This window comes from Pseudochaenichthys georgianus, chromosome 5 (assembly GCF_902827115.2).
Source record: "Pseudochaenichthys georgianus chromosome 5, fPseGeo1.2, whole genome shotgun sequence".
Taxonomy (NCBI): domain Eukaryota; kingdom Metazoa; phylum Chordata; class Actinopteri; order Perciformes; family Channichthyidae; genus Pseudochaenichthys; species Pseudochaenichthys georgianus.
The window spans coordinates 31,498,895-31,515,807 of record NC_047507.1 but is presented as its reverse complement, the minus strand read 5'-3'; the positions used below and the strand labels follow the sequence as shown (position 1 = coordinate 31,515,807).

General features: G+C 42.0%; 1 protein-coding gene across 2 annotated transcripts in view; it reads right to left on the bottom strand.

Annotated features, from left to right (window-relative positions):
• Window positions 1–203: 203 nt before the first annotated feature.
• The window catches only part of ephb2b (eph receptor B2b), a 137,494-nt gene continuing 120,784 nt past the window's right edge, over window positions 204–16,913 (bottom strand). Inside the window, exons 10-16 of one of the 2 annotated variants that reach the window (XM_034082980.1) lie at window positions 16,210–16,332; window positions 15,431–15,678; window positions 10,366–10,581; window positions 9,935–10,084; window positions 7,966–8,159; window positions 6,980–7,135; window positions 204–4,930 (exon numbers count right to left, since the gene is read on the bottom strand). In XM_034082980.1, the coding sequence (XP_033938871.1) occupies window positions 4,822–4,930; window positions 6,980–7,135; window positions 7,966–8,159; window positions 9,935–10,084; window positions 10,366–10,581; window positions 15,431–15,678; window positions 16,210–16,332 (1,196 nt within the window). In that variant the 3' untranslated portion in view covers window positions 204–4,821. The remainder of the gene's footprint in view (window positions 4,931–6,979; window positions 7,136–7,965; window positions 8,160–9,934; window positions 10,085–10,365; window positions 10,582–15,430; window positions 15,679–16,209; window positions 16,333–16,913) is intronic. The other variant, XM_034082981.1, reaches the window with a different exon arrangement.

The following is a 16,913-nucleotide window of genomic DNA, read 5'->3' as shown; positions in this document are numbered from 1 at the left end:
AAAATAAAAGGAATAAACTTGAATCACCAGCTATTTGTTTAGTTAGATGTAGCTCCATTTTGCTAATTTGTATGATACTATAACACACTATGAGGGTAACAAAGTCCAAATTGGCACTGTAAAAACAAAACAAACATGAATACATTCATTTTGGCTTTAAAAATAAGTAACACATTTTTAAAACAAATAACTCGTCACTATTTTCTAACAGATCTTATTTTTTATTGAGGAGAGTCAAGTTGGGCTTTCCATTTTTAGAAAATAAACCAATGACAATATTACAAATAATGAAATTGTTACATCATTCACAGGGTTACAGTCAATATACATTTATACAGAAATACAGGATCTCCCACACGAGTCACAGTGGTCTGAAACGGCACTGGTCTACAATGTGGGCTTGAGAGGACCGGGCAACACGTTGAGACCCCTTGCCTGTACACACCAACAACAACCAGAGTGGTAGTGGGATGGGGGTGGAGGGGGGGCAGAGGGGGAACACAGGGTCATGAAAGGGGAATACGGGTGGTATAGTGGTACGAAAGTTTGTCCAACAAGGGAAGATACAGCAGCCGGCGTTCGTCCTGAACACTGGAGCTTTGCATCTGGAGAAGTCAGTCCAACACGCTACATTTGACCACCGCAGCAGTAGAGGGCGCTCTCGTGCTTCGTGCTGCGTCCATTGAACGGGAGCCATTTTCTGTCCTCCTCCTCAACAGGAGGCAGACCCGGCGCTCTGACCATGCTGTAGTTTGGGCGCCGTTCAAACGCAGCCCAGCGGGTACAACCTGGCACAGCTCGTGTTTATGCACACTATCATGTAACAGGAACACAGAGACTTAACGCTTTTTCTCCGTCCTTCAAAAATTGGCACACGGTGAGGGCAGGACTGAGTGTTTTTTGTTTTTTTACTTTGCTGCACAGATGTAAAAGGAGAGCTTTGCTGAAAGTTGCAGTAGGCAAACATTGTGTGAAACCATTATGAGAGTCACAACCACTCTGACTCTGCTTCAATTACCAGAGGAAAACTGTTTAAAGTTTTTAAAAGCATGTGTAGGTGTCAGGTTCTAGTGCTTTGAAACCAACAGTAAAACTTAATCTGAAGAGATAATACTTGATTTAAAAAGGGCCAACATACCTTTTAAATGTTGAATTGGCTTACAGTGGATTTAAATGAGCTACAATGTAGTATTCAATTTAATTTCAGGAGGTGATGAAACAGTAATCACCCTATCGAATCACATTTTGAAATATGCCCTCCATGAAACCTGAACCAGATGAATTAGTAACCCAGTTCTATACATTTTGTAATAGTCTCGGACAGCCTTTTTTCACAGCTTGTGCTTTGGTGTAAAGAAAGCAGCCAGTCTGCGGCGGGAAAAACAGTCAGAACCACTTTAAACACTCGACATAAGTGGGTCAATTTCTTGTTCCCTCTTTCATTGCTCAGCTCCAAACTGCAACAATGCGTCTCTTTTGTGCCATCGAAATCAGAAGATACATAAATACTTAATGCGGTGCTCTCTAACACTCGACATTCAATCAAAAAGGCTCTCCTAAAACTCCTTCAGATAAAAATGGAAAACAACAAACTAACCCTTCAGAAGGCAAAGTATCCTCAAGAAAATACTGACAGTGTGCACTTCAGCACTATTTTATGTCTAGTCATAAACACGCCTGCCCATCCAGTTTAAGGTAGTTCCTTGAAACAGAGTTCAAGGATAATTGCTTGATTAATAACTCAAAGTCTTGGCAGCGTCCACGGACAAGCATCTGAACAAGCATTAATGGAGTTGGAGCAGAAACTCACCAGCCTTGTGTATACTCTAGTCTAAATAAATTCCTTGGACAACATTAAACGTTTTTCCTGACGGTTGAATATTTGCCATACCATGGGAGGACGTGCAGCCTCATCCTCACAATCTGATGAGCTGTTAAGTACTGGGAAATGGAAAAGCAAGACGGTCAAAAAGCTTGGTTAAATAAAAATCAAACGGCATGCTGGCATCAGTGGCATTTAGGTCACTTCTCACTCGCCTCTCAGCTATGACTAACAGCTTATGATTGTCCTCCTACCATTTTCATATGTTATACAAGCTTCCAGGGAAATATCTGTTATGATGTGGCGCACTGCAGATGAAAAAAAGAACATGGAGGGGCATTCACAGGACTGTATGAGGTTAGTTGAAGAAACACTATCAAGTTGAACCTATGGAAATGTAATATTGTTGCTTTCAACTAACCTAATACAGTTGTGTGAAATTTGTTGACATATCAACATATCAGTTTTTTCCGTGTAAGATGACAGGATAGCAGTGACAGGTTTCTTTATCAGAGCTTTGGTGCTAAAGCCGCCACAACAACTCAAGTGTGAGGATTTGGTTTGAGCGAACATGCAATGAAAAAAACTGAACCGTTGACTTTAATGAAATGTATTATGTCAACATATTTCACAGAACTGTATAAGCTAGCTGAAACGTTATAGTTTTCTCAGTGTGGAAGCATTGTCAAGCCTTTCTTTGTCATGCAGCATCAGGACAGGACAAGACACAACTGCCCCACTGATGAGTGTCTCCGCTGTTCGCCTGTTGATGCTTATAAAGTCGCAGAGACGAAACCAGACAACTGCTGGTTGGAGATCAGTGGGAGCGGCAGACAGGTGGCCCCGGCAGGCCTGCATGTGATCAAGGAGGGAGAGGCGGGAGAATCGGTGCCTGGACAGAGCGGCTGTGATCGGGGTGCGGCCTCCCCGCTGTGGCCGGACACATCTGACCGATGGCTCACAGCTGGAGGTCCGTGTCTGGCTGTCAAGTCCCCGTTGGATCTCTGATATCATTTACTGGCTGTGTACATAAACCCTGTCTGATTCACCTCCCCGGGGAATCCTCGCATTGCTACGGACTCTCATCTCTCGCATAAACCTGGTCACCCGGACAACGCAGACGATGATTGACAGCTCACAGGAGGCCCAACAATAAATCCATATACTGTCTTTAAAATCAAATCAATACCATTCACAGGGCTGTTTATCTACATGGATTTGTGCACCAACATGTTTCAAAATGAAAAAGTCTAAAAGCATCGATGGAAGATCCAGAGTGTTTGTTGGAGTCAAACAATAGACTCAGTGCAGAAAAAAAGTAATAATAATAACAATTCAATAATATCCATACAGAAATTGCAAAAATATAACGCGTTGCATTTAATTCAACAAACGCCTGATTTTAAAATCTATCCATGACTATGTGTGAGTGTAAAATAACCGTGTGTGGTATCACAACTTTAATACTTTAAAAATGTTTTTCAAAAAAGGAAAACTGGAAGAAGAAGAAACACTGAAAATAATGTAGCCACGTTATACTCTGTAAAGTGTTTCAAACTCAAGCTCTTACCAAACAGAGTTTTTAGTAATTGCAGCAAATCAAAGCACTGTGAAATGAACCACTCACTCAGCATGCTATCAAACACGAGTCCTGCCGCTTGGGGAGCCTCTGCGTCGTTGTGCACGTGGTGTGTGTGTGTGTGTGTGTGTGTGTGTGTGCACGGATGCACAGACGGCACTGGGGATGAAGGAGGATGCTATAACAGCACATAATGTATTGTATGTGGCCTCTGATGTAAACAGTAGAACCTGTTTTATTTTGTGTGATTCTGCGTAGGACGTGCTGTTTTGTTTTCTCTCCACAAGCAATTTTTTTCCCACAAAATAAGGAAAGGAAAGGATGGTGACAACAACTGAAATCCTCCTCTCGATCATTTCTTCTGCTGATTACTGAGTCTCCGTGTTATGGCAGGTCAAGTGCATCTGATATGTACAATACAGGATCATCGTACCGGGTGCAAAAAAAGGGAAGAGTTCTATTTGGCAGGCTGTGAATAGTTCACCGTGAAAGAAAGAAAAACACTTTTGTCTATAGTGAGAGGAAGCATGGTGAGACGGAGTTCTTCATCACAACATTTCACACAATATAGAAAATACTTGCAATGAGAAACCTTTTTTTCTTTTTCACTGTGAATTGTCAGTCTGAACGAATGTGTTTTTGACATCAGTCTTTGCCAAATGTTGTCCATTTGATGGTTTTTAAAAATGCATGTTCTCTCCTGGGGAAACAGTTGGGAGTGCACGTTGGGCTCTTCAGTCTCCTCTTCCTTTCTGAAGGCCACAGAAAACTGATGTCCTCATGATGTCCCAAAATGAAAAAGATGCAAAAAAGACAGTATTGTCACCTTGTAGAGGATGGCCTCGTCTCCTCAACTCTTCCTTGTTTTCTCGCCCTTTTAAAGGGTAGCTTTCCTACTCAGTCCGTCTAGTGTACAAGCTTATATCATCTATAAATTTAGATAAACTCCTTGCCTTTTCTCAGTTTTTTTCTTTTTTTTCCTTTAAAAAATTCTTTACAAAATCATCAGAACAAACAAAACCAAAAGAAAAAAAAACATCAAATGAAAATTGGTGGAAGATTGATTGAATTTTTTTTGTTGCTGGTCACGTCTAACCTCCCATGTTTCTGACTCCAGAGATGGGGTTGGCTCCCCTCTGGTGCCTCATCACTGGGACTTTTGTTTCAACAGCTGATCCCAGGATGGAGGGACAGTCAGGGTGAGGGGATAAGAGGAGGAGAGAGGGAAGTGGAGAGGGGAACCAGGCGGGGCTGGGGTAGCCTGGTGGGTAGCCTGGTGGGTAGCCTGGTGGGAAGCCTGGTGGGAAGCCTGGTGGGAAGCCTGGTGTAACGCGAAAAAACCCTCCACTCCATCCTCCACACCCAGAGCCCTGCATCCCAACCGCCTTTTGTTCTCCCCCCTCTGCTCTGCTCGGGGGGGTCAAACCTCCACCGACTGGATCTGGTTCATCTGTGCCCGCATCATCTGGACGCTGTTGAGGATCTTCTTTTGATGGCCCGCTAACGTCACCCCGACTCCCAGGATGTCCCTGCAAGGAGACAGATGTCAGGATTATGTGACCACAGACTATAAACAGATCTGTTTAGCATATAGCTTCGAAACGACAACATCATCTAACAATACGACATACGGATGGATGACATAAAGGCCAGCGGGGAACAGCTGGTGAAAAAACATATATGAAAACTAAGATGACAGTAAAGTAAGAGGCGTGAAACAGCTGCATGTTCATCCATCTTCGAGGGCGGAGAGCTTATATAATCGTAGAAAAATGTTTGGATTCCAGTTTAGTGTAATTGTCTATATGCGGTACACCCGGGTGATCTCATACCACCAAAACAAATGCTGAGAATCACAAGATCACAACATATCATTGACTCAATGCTGACATAATGTTCACCCTAGAGGTTATGATATTTAAAGAGGACAATTTATGCTCATTTTCAGAATCAAATTGTGTTTTGTGCCCCTACTGTGCTTTAATGTTTCAAAAGGTCTTTATTGTTCTCATACTGCCTGTGCTGCAGCACCTCTTTTCACCCTCTGTCTGAAACCAGAGCCCAGTCTGCTCTGATTGGTTAGCTGGCCGGCTCTGCTGTGATTGGTCAACTGCTCAGAGATGTCCCGCCCCTTAGCCAATCATGTCAAATGTGTTTGAGCGCTAGTTGATAGAAGCGTGAATGTTACATAGTGATGTCCTTATTTAATGGCAGTTAACAAAGAAGTCCAATTGAAGCATTATAAGCAAAGGGGGGGGGGGGGGTGTGTGGGAGAGAAACCCCCACTGCACTGGAGGGAACTTTGGGATTTTAGCCTCTGCAGACCATTTACATGCACCTAAACCTATAGAACACACTACAGGGGAGGGAAAACCCCCAAAAGCATAATAGGGCCCTTGTAAAACTACAGCAGTAAGAAGAAAATGTTGCATTATATCAAGGAAAGGCCTTAAGCTCGAGACAAAATAATGTGCCAATAGTTTCTTATCCATTACACAATGAAATTCCTCTTACTCTGAATATTCACATAAATCAAATTCATTGGATGAGACATTACAATCTGTTTGGTTCAAAGAGTTGAAGTTTAACATGTGTGTGGTTTAATCCTTGCCTCGTGATACTGTTATTACAGACAGGACATTATTTGATCAGGCTCTCTGCAGGGGGCCTTCTCACATAATAAGGTCTTGTTTGCAGGCTTGGGGAGTACAACATACATGTAACAGGATTACGTAATCAATAAACCGATAAAAAGGTAACTGTGTTCCCTTAAAATGACACACTATTTTAACTAGGGATTACACGCAGGATTATAATGTTAGTAAAAAAGTACTGTACTGTTCTGTTGTCTAATACTTTAAGTGTGAATCCATACACTTCCTGCCTGAATTTGCTTTCATGTTTTAACTTTCTATGGAGATTCTTTTTTAAATTCTGTTAGTGAACCTATACTGTATATTCATCAAATAGTGCGTAAGCTTACCTGTATGTATTAAACAACACATTTAGTATTTTCTGTTAGCTCAGATTTTAGACAGACTTCTGTTGTCCTATATAAAATACTTAAGGATCTTATTATATTTTCTTTATCTTGGATTGCATTTAATTTTGAGGTAACAGAAAGTAATCAGGTTACATTACTTCTACATTTTGATGCTCAGATTAGGTTACTGATTGCTTCTTTTTTACAGGTAACTGGTCATTGTAACGGAATACATCTTTATAGTAACCCTCCCAACCCTGCTTGTGTGTTTTACTCCAAATATGTTTCGCTAACTAACCCCACATTATCATGGTTCCTCTTAATTGTGAAACTAAGGTCAAAGAGAGGCCTGCTAAACACATGGCAGAGAATAAAAGGGCACTGTTATGCCTTCAAGCTATTGTACCCACTGTTCAGCCTGGCAACTGCAGAATTACGATCTGCTAATTACATACAGAGTAGCTAGCGTGTTTTATAACGGGCCAGAGGAAGAGTCTGGTGGTAATTAAACTATTGGGGGTATACGAGATTCAGTAAACTGGCCTCTTTCCTTCTGCTTATCAGACCTAGAACTGCAGGAATTGTCAGCACTTACTCCATGGTCATCTGGGACACCACATCAAACGTAGAAAAGTCAGCGCCGGCGAAATTGTCTTTGTACTGGCCCATCTTAATGGCATCCAGCCACTCGTCCACGGTGCTGAAGCTGGAGAAGTCGGGGATGCTGCGGTCCAAGAGGGGGAGATGAACACTGAGGGGACACACATGCAGGCCGTTAAGATGAATGGTAATACAAAATGGCAGGTCCAAAGTCATAGACACCCGAGACCACCTGCCTGTGATTCAAACGTGAATTATTAGATTAGATGTTCAAAAGACTAGACAGAACTCAAGAAATTCCCAGTGGCCTTATCCATGAACCAATATTTTCCTAACGGATTCCTCATAAAGCCTATTTTCCAAATGAAGTGATAGGCTTTCGAGGAGCCAATATATCCCCTCAGTGTCTGCGGAAAAATCTGGCCCTCTGTGCTGCACGCCACCACAAATGGAAGTACAGACAGGATAATGGAAATCAGGAAACCCTCAAAGGAAACTAACACCCAGAGCAGAGACGCTACAAAATATTTTGTTTTGAAAATTGCAGGAATGCTTCAATTCAGGTTTCGCCTGAAGCGTTCGTGGGGAGGATTTGATCTATCAAACCGAAAGCTTTAATTTACATAACCGCCCGGCGCCAGGAGAAACAAGAGCCACTGTATTTCGGAAAATAAGTCAACTGTGCCACGGATGGCACTTTAGCAGGAGCATGCATTTCCTGTTTGGAAAGCCTCTACATTAAAAGAAGATCAGATGCATTATATTCCTCAAGATGTTATCCACATTAAATGGGAAATAATGCTAAAACCAGAGACCCCGTCTAGAGGGATTCCCGCAGAGACGAGATACAACACACATGCAGATCCCGCCGGGGAAAAGGAGAAGAGCATACGTTTAACACTCATCCCCACCATGTGTTTTGACTATGAGTAATACTGAGAGATAGTGCAAACACGAGTAAAACAAATGTGGTCTTCTCACCCTGAAGATAACGGGGTCATGGCCTTCAGCGTGTTGGGATTGCGGATCATCTTGTCCAGGTTGTTGACGATCTGACTGAACTTGGGCCGGTTGTTGCGGTCCTTCTGCCAGCAGTCCAACATGAGCTGGTGCAGCGCGCTGGGGCAGTCCATGGGGGGGGGCAGCCGGTAGTCCTGCTCTATGGCGTTGATGACCTGCAGGGGGAGACAGAGATCTCTAAGGGTTGCTATGAGGCTCGACAGAGGAGATCGATGGAGAGGAAACTGTACTGTTTCTGTCCAGTAGTGGAAGAAGTACTCGTGTTCTTTTCTACAGTATTAGTTCTAATACAGTTCTGCATCACACGTAAATGTCCTGCTGCATTCATATTGGTATCAAAAGTACTTCATGATGAAAACAATGCCCTTTGATTGAATGTGTAATTCATAAGAAATGATTTGATGGTTTATAGGTATGAATCAATGGGTAAATCAAATGTTGTTGTTGTCGCTGGTTAAGGTGGAGCCAGTTTTAACTGCATTATAAACAGTTACTGTTACTTGCTCCAAAATGGTAAGAAGATAAATTGAGGTGTCATGGTATTTAGAAAAAAGGGTTCTGAAATGATCAGACTTTTCTCTGAGCTTTTTCTGTGGAATATTACATATTACTATTTGATTCAATTAGAACTGTACTTAACATAGGGCCTTAAGTTGATACTTTTAAAGCAGTACAAATAGTATCTGTGGTAAGTATAGTATAGTATGCTGTTAAGTAGCATACAATACAAAAGTACAGTAAATAAGTTCCTCAAACTACGTATATGTTTACAGTACCCCACATTTAAAGATGAAACTCCCTCTGGAGGACACTTTGGGATTTGACCCTTTGCAGACCATTTAAATGCACGCAAACCTATATAACACACTACAGGAAGGGGACAACTCCAAAAAGCATAAAAGGGCCTCTTTATGTAAAGTTAACAACAGGCTAATCAGGAGTAAATACATGCGCTGATGCCCTTTCTTCTGTGAACATATAATAATGTAATCTGTGCCTTTCACCATGTGGTGAAAACAACTGCTGTAGTCATTACTTTGTCTCACTGCCTAGCAGCCAAAACTGTTAGCTATTACTTTAACACATATAAAGATATATATTTGTGCACAAATCACTGCATTAGTTCTCAATGTGAAGACTTGTTAAACACCAGTCGGGTCATTAGGAACATAAACCTTATTCCAACTACTACACATTTCTGCCAGCTGTGACCTCATCTGTGGCCTTTACAAAGTATTTAGTGCTCACTCTCTCTGCAAAGCCTACATTAAGGACTTGTCTGGCGGGGGCCGGTGATGTTGGCGGTCCAGGGGCGTGCAGAGGTGCTGCTCTGTTAACAGAGTGAAATAACCCAGAGGACACTTGCGCCGAGGACGCACGATCCCCTGCTCATTAGCAGATCCATTAAAGGAGCTCCATTCAGCCTCAGATTAATCTCATTCATGAGACCTCCAAACGGGGACCCCGATGGAGCAGAAACACTGTCTGGAGCTGCTAATAAGATAACCGTCGAGGTCCTCAGTCGCTCTTAGCACATTTGTGTTCTCACTTTCAAATTGAAACTATTTTCATTATCTCTCGCGCCATAATTTGCTTCCCCCCTCCACTACCCAGAGGGAGATAGGAAAATGGAGGCTCCAGTCAAGAGCAGAAATTGTCCATTGAGCGCTGCCTTGCATTTCAAATGATCTGATTATGTCTCTGTGCCTGTCTGTGGTGAGTGTGGGGGGATTTTCATATAAAACCCATGAGTGAAAGCTGCTGTTTAAGCTGTGGGAAAGACGATGCAATGACAAAATGTATCCCTGAGGATTCTGGGGCAGGAAGAAGATGATATATGTGTGTAGTGACTAGTGAGGCTTTGTTTTAAAAAATGTTTAAGGGGGGGATTTGACTCAAGAATCAACTGCAATTTAAGAAAAATACATACATCTTGATTGGTCATGTCCCAGTAAGGCCTCTCTCCGTAGGACATGACTTCCCACATGACGATCCCGTAGCTCCACACATCACTAGCGTTGGTGAACTTCCTGTACTGGATAGCTTCGGGTGCCGTCCATCGGATAGGAATCTTCCCTCCCTGCGAACACAAAGAGCACAACCTCAGCGAGGGGAAGCGAGAGAGAAAAGCGAGACCGAAACCCGACCGCCACAGTGTCCTGGCTCCGGAGAGAGACACCGGTTCACTTGAACAATGCTGACTGTAACCCTAACTGGGAGGTTGGTAGAACAAAACCCCTGGGAGTTATGGTACATCAAATACTGGAAGAACAGGTGAGGGCATGTTGTTAGGAATGGCACTATCATGTACCTGATGAATGATATTCTCATTAGGAATGTTCATATTACTTCCCTTCTTACCAGAGCACTAGTGTAGGTAGGGTCGGAATTATCGTCCTCCAGGAAGCGTGAGAGACCGAAGTCCGACACCTTGCACACCAGGTTGCTGTTGACCAGGATGTTCCGGGCAGCGAGGTCGCGGTGCACGTAGTTCATGTCGGCCAGGTACTTCATGCCCGAGGCGATGCCACGCAGCATACCAACGAGCTGGATCACCGTGAACTGCCCATCGTTTTGCTGAACAAAGAAGACCATTTCTGTTACAATACCTTTAAAAACAATATTCTGTGTACAAACAATTACATTTTGTTATTTCATTTAAAGACACACAAACATAGAGGACTTGTTGGTGTGCTGCATTAGTGTTGGTGCCAGAGGACAGAGTGCAACACAGACAGGCTTTGTCCATTATCTGTATATACGGTATATCTGAGTTGTCTCATTTTTGTGCAAACAAAAGATTATGCCATTACAAATTGATGGTGGAAAGAGCTCCCATTTGATATTAGGACAGCAGAAAGTCTCTTTCATCACAGACTGAAAACCCATATGTTGTGTCTGCACTTACTGTAAGTGGCCTAAGTCAAATGAAATGTTGAATAATGCAATCATCTCAAGAGGACATATGCTAATTTACAGGTTTGTATTTGGTGTCTCTACTGTGACATGTCTCCATGCTTTAATGTTCAAAAAGCTCTTTATTTGTGTCACACTGCCTGTGCTGCAGCACCTCTTTTCCCCCTCTGTCTGAAACCAGAGCCCAGTCTGCTCTGATTGGTTAGCTGACCAGCTCTGTTGTGATTGGTCGACCGCTTAGACCGCTTAGAGATATGTGTTGTTTCACTGAATTTTACTTTAAGAACTAATTTATGCACCCTCTATTCAAAAATAATGTGCAAAATTGATTCTCAATTCACACATTTTAGAGAAATTATAATCATTTTATTGTGACATGTCTCCTTGTAACCCAACCCAGATGTGGCTAATGTAGAAAAGTTACTTATGGTATTAGTTTCTGCGAAGAGGCCCTGCAGGACACCGAGGGCCAGGTCTGGGCTGGCCTCTGCAGGGCTAAGCCGGGGTCTGGCTGGCTGTCTACAGCTGTTCCCCTCCTCGGTTTGGTGAGGGGCTTTACCCCATGCATGGGGAGCGTCTGGTGCTCTGGTGCAGCTGTGCCTCCAACTGTGCACACCTGCACTCGCCCCACCACCCACCACGACGCCCGGAAAACCGGGGATTCCAGAGAATGGAGCCTGGGAGTCGGAGGAGTGCGTGGACTGACGGAAAGGCCAAGAGAGGGAGTTGGAAGGGCAGGGAGAGCAGTGCCCCGGGCGCCCCCATGTTAACTGCTGCATGACCGCTCCACTAGCCTATTTCTCATTCAAACAGTGCTGCTCATTAGCCTGGCGGATGCCTCTCCTCACGTCAAGCTGCTCTTCCTCGTGCACCATGGCAATTAAGCAAAATGCATTATTCAGGGGGCCTTTCTCACAAATACACATTGCAACTAAATCTGTTTGCTGTGCTTGCATAAACTTTAATTGGCAGGATTCCTCCCGAGTCTGTGAGGTCGAGTTAAGTGGAAGAATTTGAACTGTTGATTTCTATTAAATTCATGTTTTGTATCAAACATAGGCGTTTGTTCTTTTATAGCTTATAGTCGGTTCCAGGCACCGGTCCATCCCTGATTGATCTATTATCTTTGTCTCTCTACCCTGCAGGTGCTTTTCTGCAGGAGGTGACAATCCTTCAGCAGGCAGCTCAGCACAGACTTCAGTGACCATTTTACAGCAGTCACCGCAAAGGAGACAAGAAACCGTGTTCAGAGGCTTTGACACTGTCAGCAATTGTTGTCATGAACTGTCACTGTCAGGAGACACAGAAGTTCCCTGTTGTTTTCAATACAATGCGCTGTCAAATATGTTGAGCAAACATCTACATGTACACAAACACCCTTCACCGCGAGATCACATTCCAAAAAGAGCTGATGCTTTGTGCCTCCGAGGTCGGGAGGCAGAATGCAAATAAAGCCTCAGTCTCACCAGCGTGCTGACAGGAGCTCGCAGTCTTCTTCTTGAGGAAGTGTTTGATGTCGGCTTGCAGCAGAGAGCTTAACTCACTTCCAGGGAGGGTATTAAATATTAGAAAATTCCCCAACAAGATATCGTTTTCAGGCAATTTCATAATGCTGTTTAGTTCTTTAATTTACATGAAATAAATGGTTCTTAATAATTGCCTGCCTAATTCACAATATACTACACGTATGTAGAACAACTATTGATGGCATATTACTTTTGTACTGCAGTTAAAGGGGCCCTATTATGCTTTCATGGGGTTTTCCCGTTCCTGTAGTGTGTTATACAGGTCTGCATGTAAATGGTGTGCAAAGGCTAACATCCCAAAGTTTCTCTCCCACTCCCCCCCCCCCTGCCTGAAACATTTCAATTTGACTCCTTTGTTTACTTCCGCAACATAATGACATCACTACGTAATACTCACACTTCTATTGACTAGCACTTCAATACATTTGACATGATTGGCTATACATGTCTAAGTGGTTGACCAATCACAACTGATCTGGTCAGATAACCAATCAGAGCAGACTGGGCTCTGGTTTCAGACAGAGGGTGAAAAGAGGTGCTGCAGCACAGGCAGTATGAGAAAAATAAAGACGTTTTGAACATTAAAGCATGGAGACATGTAGAGGCACAAAATAGAAATATAAACATGAACATTTGCATAATAGGGCTCCTTAAAGAATATGGTGTACCACACGTTTTACTTCAGGAAAGGCAATGGCTCGTATTAATTATAATCTGGCATTGTGGCAAAACGCTGGCATACTCTCAGTGTTACATTACATTGACAGTTCCCATTAAACCATTCAAAGTATAAAACTAAATTCTATAAATCTGAGGGAGGTCCTATTCTGCTTTTGTCAAAATTGAGAAGGGAGCTTTTTGAAAGCTTACGTTTTTATTTCACTGAGTTCCAAAGACAGATGGTGAAAGTGGCATCTCATCTCATTGCCATCTTTTTAATCTGACATCTCATTTTAACTCTTGCAAAGTATTTAAATTATTTATGTAGGTAGTAAATGAGGGAGCATGGCCGGTTCTGTGCAGTATCTTTCTCTGGTTAGATTATGACAATTAAAAATCCCTTGAGCCTGTGAGCTCTGCATAATTCTTGTCAGGAAGTCAAGGAAACACAAGTGTGCAGTATTTTGTACGCATCCAGATACAGTGCTGAATAGTAAGTAGAGGACTAAGAGTGCAATGAATTCCATAAAGAACTAGGTAAACATCAAACAGTCAAAAGCCATGCACTCTCAAGACCCTGTTATTATGTGGATAATGGTATTGATTGTCAGAGAAAATATGGAATATAAAACATCAATACTAGCCATAAGCAGATCATCTGTAAGAGTAAATAGTGTAGATTATTGGAACCAACAAAACCTCTGAGGAACTTATGATTGACCGTATTTTGTGAATGTTAGCAGGTATTTGAAGTGGTGTTACTGAGCATGAGTGTATAAACCCTGTCAAATTCTAAACAAATATGTGTGTACATACAAGAGTGTGTGTGTCAGTGTTTGTGCATCATGAAGATGAATTCTTGTTTATCAGATATCTGTCAAACGAAAGCACTACTCAGGCTGATTTTTTTGATATCACAATTGAAAGAGTACATTTCATTCAAGTATAACATTATAAACAATGTCTTTGCAAATGTGTAGCTTGAATTGAAAATTATTCATTTCACTGACTATAATGGCAATTAAATGTGAGCAGTTTGTTGATTAATGTCAATGCTGTGAGGAACAACAGAACATCACAACACGCACTTTGCATGCTGTCTCGTACATTTCTGACAGGAAGCTTGGCAGTTGTCAAAGTTAACAGACACTGACAAGCAGGGTTTTAAAAAAACTCAAGCACTTCAATTTTAGAAGCATATCAAAATAAAAGCTCTGAATCGAGACCTCTCGGATTCAAAGCAGCGAAGCAGCTCATCTTGTCAGTCAGTGATGCTAATGCTAATGTTAGCTTGTGCAGCTACAGTTCAGAGCTGTCAATAGTAGCAGCATTAGGAACAGTTTAATATACAAACATTACATTTTCTCTGCTAATAATAAGAAGATACAAAGATCCAACTATACTTTTGTATTTTATTATGGATTACACATGAACAAAAGTGCTTGTAATAGATACTGTGAATTAATTTGGCCTAATTAAAACTGGTTGGCCTTCTTCCCTGAGTAGTATATTTTTAAATTCAAATTTCTTTAAGGAAAATATATGAATTAACTACTATTTCTACTGCAGGTTGCAAACGATCACATCACTTTACCATTCCTATTCCACACATAGCCTATCAATGACTTGTGTGCAGGGGCGCCGTAAGGGGGTGAACAGTTAGGACGATTCTAAGGGCCCGTGACTGACAGGGGCCCCAAACATTTTTAGAACATTAAGAACACATTTTAAGTAACTTTTCATCAATCATCAATAAAAAGCATTAATATAACGGCATATTGATAATATACTCACTAAACTTCCGATTCATTTAACTTATTTTCTTCCAAAAGTTAATTATCCAAAGCATCGAACACCCCCCTCTATCTACATGTAATGGTTTGGTCCTTTTATGGTTTTTTAAATACAAATTGTATATCTTAGGTGAGACAGACCCTATAAAAACATGAATGTAGTTCACCCATTGATTTCTGAAGAACCGTTGTAAAGCTGAATGTGGGTTGCTCCACCCATCACAATCTTAGCAATGCAAACTTCTCCCAACTCTTGGCTAATTCAAAACTGGTGAGATGGCAGCCTTGCCTTAAATCATTTCAATGGTTGAGGGTTGTCATCAAGGGAAAATTAGCCATAACTCCCATGCTGTAAACAATTGATGTCTGCTGTTTAGCTGGCCAATTTAACATGGGCTTTTGGAAACATCCTTAAGAGGCCATTTAAGAATTAGCAATTGCACGTGTTAGCTTCATACTTCAGCACCAGATGCTGTTGCTTGGTGACACACATGAAGACAACACAAAGAATCAAAAATAGTAGTTGCTTACTCTGAGGAAGGAGTCCAGAGAGCCGTTCTCCATGAACTCAGTGATGATCATGACAGGACTGCTCTTGGTGACCACGCCCTCCAGGTGGATGATGTTTGGATGGTCGAACTGGCCCATGATGCTGGCCTCGCTCAGGAAGTCTCGCCTCTGCTTTTCAGTGTAGCCAGTCTTCAGAGTTTTTATGGCTACAAACATCTCTCTTTTACCCGGGAGCTTCAAGTTACCGCTGCAGACCTCTCCAAACTCTCCTGTGAAGAAATAGCATGAGAAAAAAGCAATGGTTCTATTAAACTCAGGGCGATCTTATTTAGAAATCAAGTTATTTTATCCCTTAAATTGTTTCTGTTTCCTATGGGATATATGTATTTGATAGGTGTTGCTCATGTGTAAAATGTATGTAATAACTGCATGTGTATTTTAAGGTGTACTATGGGTATTAATGGTGTTACATGGGTGTAATATGGGTCTAATAACAGTGTTATATAGGTGTAATAATAGTGTAACATGGGTGTATACATGTGTAATATGGGTGTGTTGACAGTGTAGTAGGGGTGTAATATGGTGCTGCTACATGAGTTTAATTTTGGTCTAATAACAGTGTAACATAGGTATATAAGGGTGTAATAATGGTTTATCATGGGTGTAATAACTAAGTAATGTGGGTGTAAATGAGTGTAATAAGGGTGTAAGTTAGAAAACAGCAATCAATACATTTTCCAACATATTGAATATTGAAAGTGTAATATTCCATTCACGTTTCAGTCAGATCTTTCCATTACCTGCTCCGATGACCTGTTCAATCTTCACACAGGATATATCAATCTCCTTGGCAAACTCCCTCACAGCCTCGTTGGGGTCCTCATATGTAAACGGATCGATATATATCTTCATTCCTGGAGTCACTTGGGAAAAGAAAGAGCCTCTATAATATTTGGTTTCTGGTCATCCTTAGACTACTTTTACAGTCATATGTATCGAGGCACATTAACAATTCCTCTTGCATTCACTCAGTACATTTCCTGGAAGGCATTAGGGTGATGAAGGTTAAGAGATGGAGGAGGTGTAGTTACACATGGTGGTTAAGACTAGTGTCTCGTACTACTACTTTGTATAGCAATTCAGTCAGCAAGGACAAGTTACTGCCCGTCTTCTTTGCTGTGATAAGGCATCCTCATCTCCTGTGAGTCATAGTGCCATTAACACTCGGGGCCCTATATCAGCACCTCTCAGCTCTGCTCCAAGAAATAAATTGGCCATCTTAAGCCCTGATGCCAGGTAAATTGGCTTAAGGTGGCCTTTAAGTGTGCAGGGACTTAAGTGGCCTGAGTTTTAAATCCGATTATTCAGCTCTCACCTCCACATCAGGCCTGAGGCTATTTGAATGGATGCTGAATGCATGCATTGGCTGGTGGAGAGCTAGAAGAACATGCACACCGCCTAAAACCCTGGCACACTAAGCTGAAAAAATGAACAGATGGTGAAG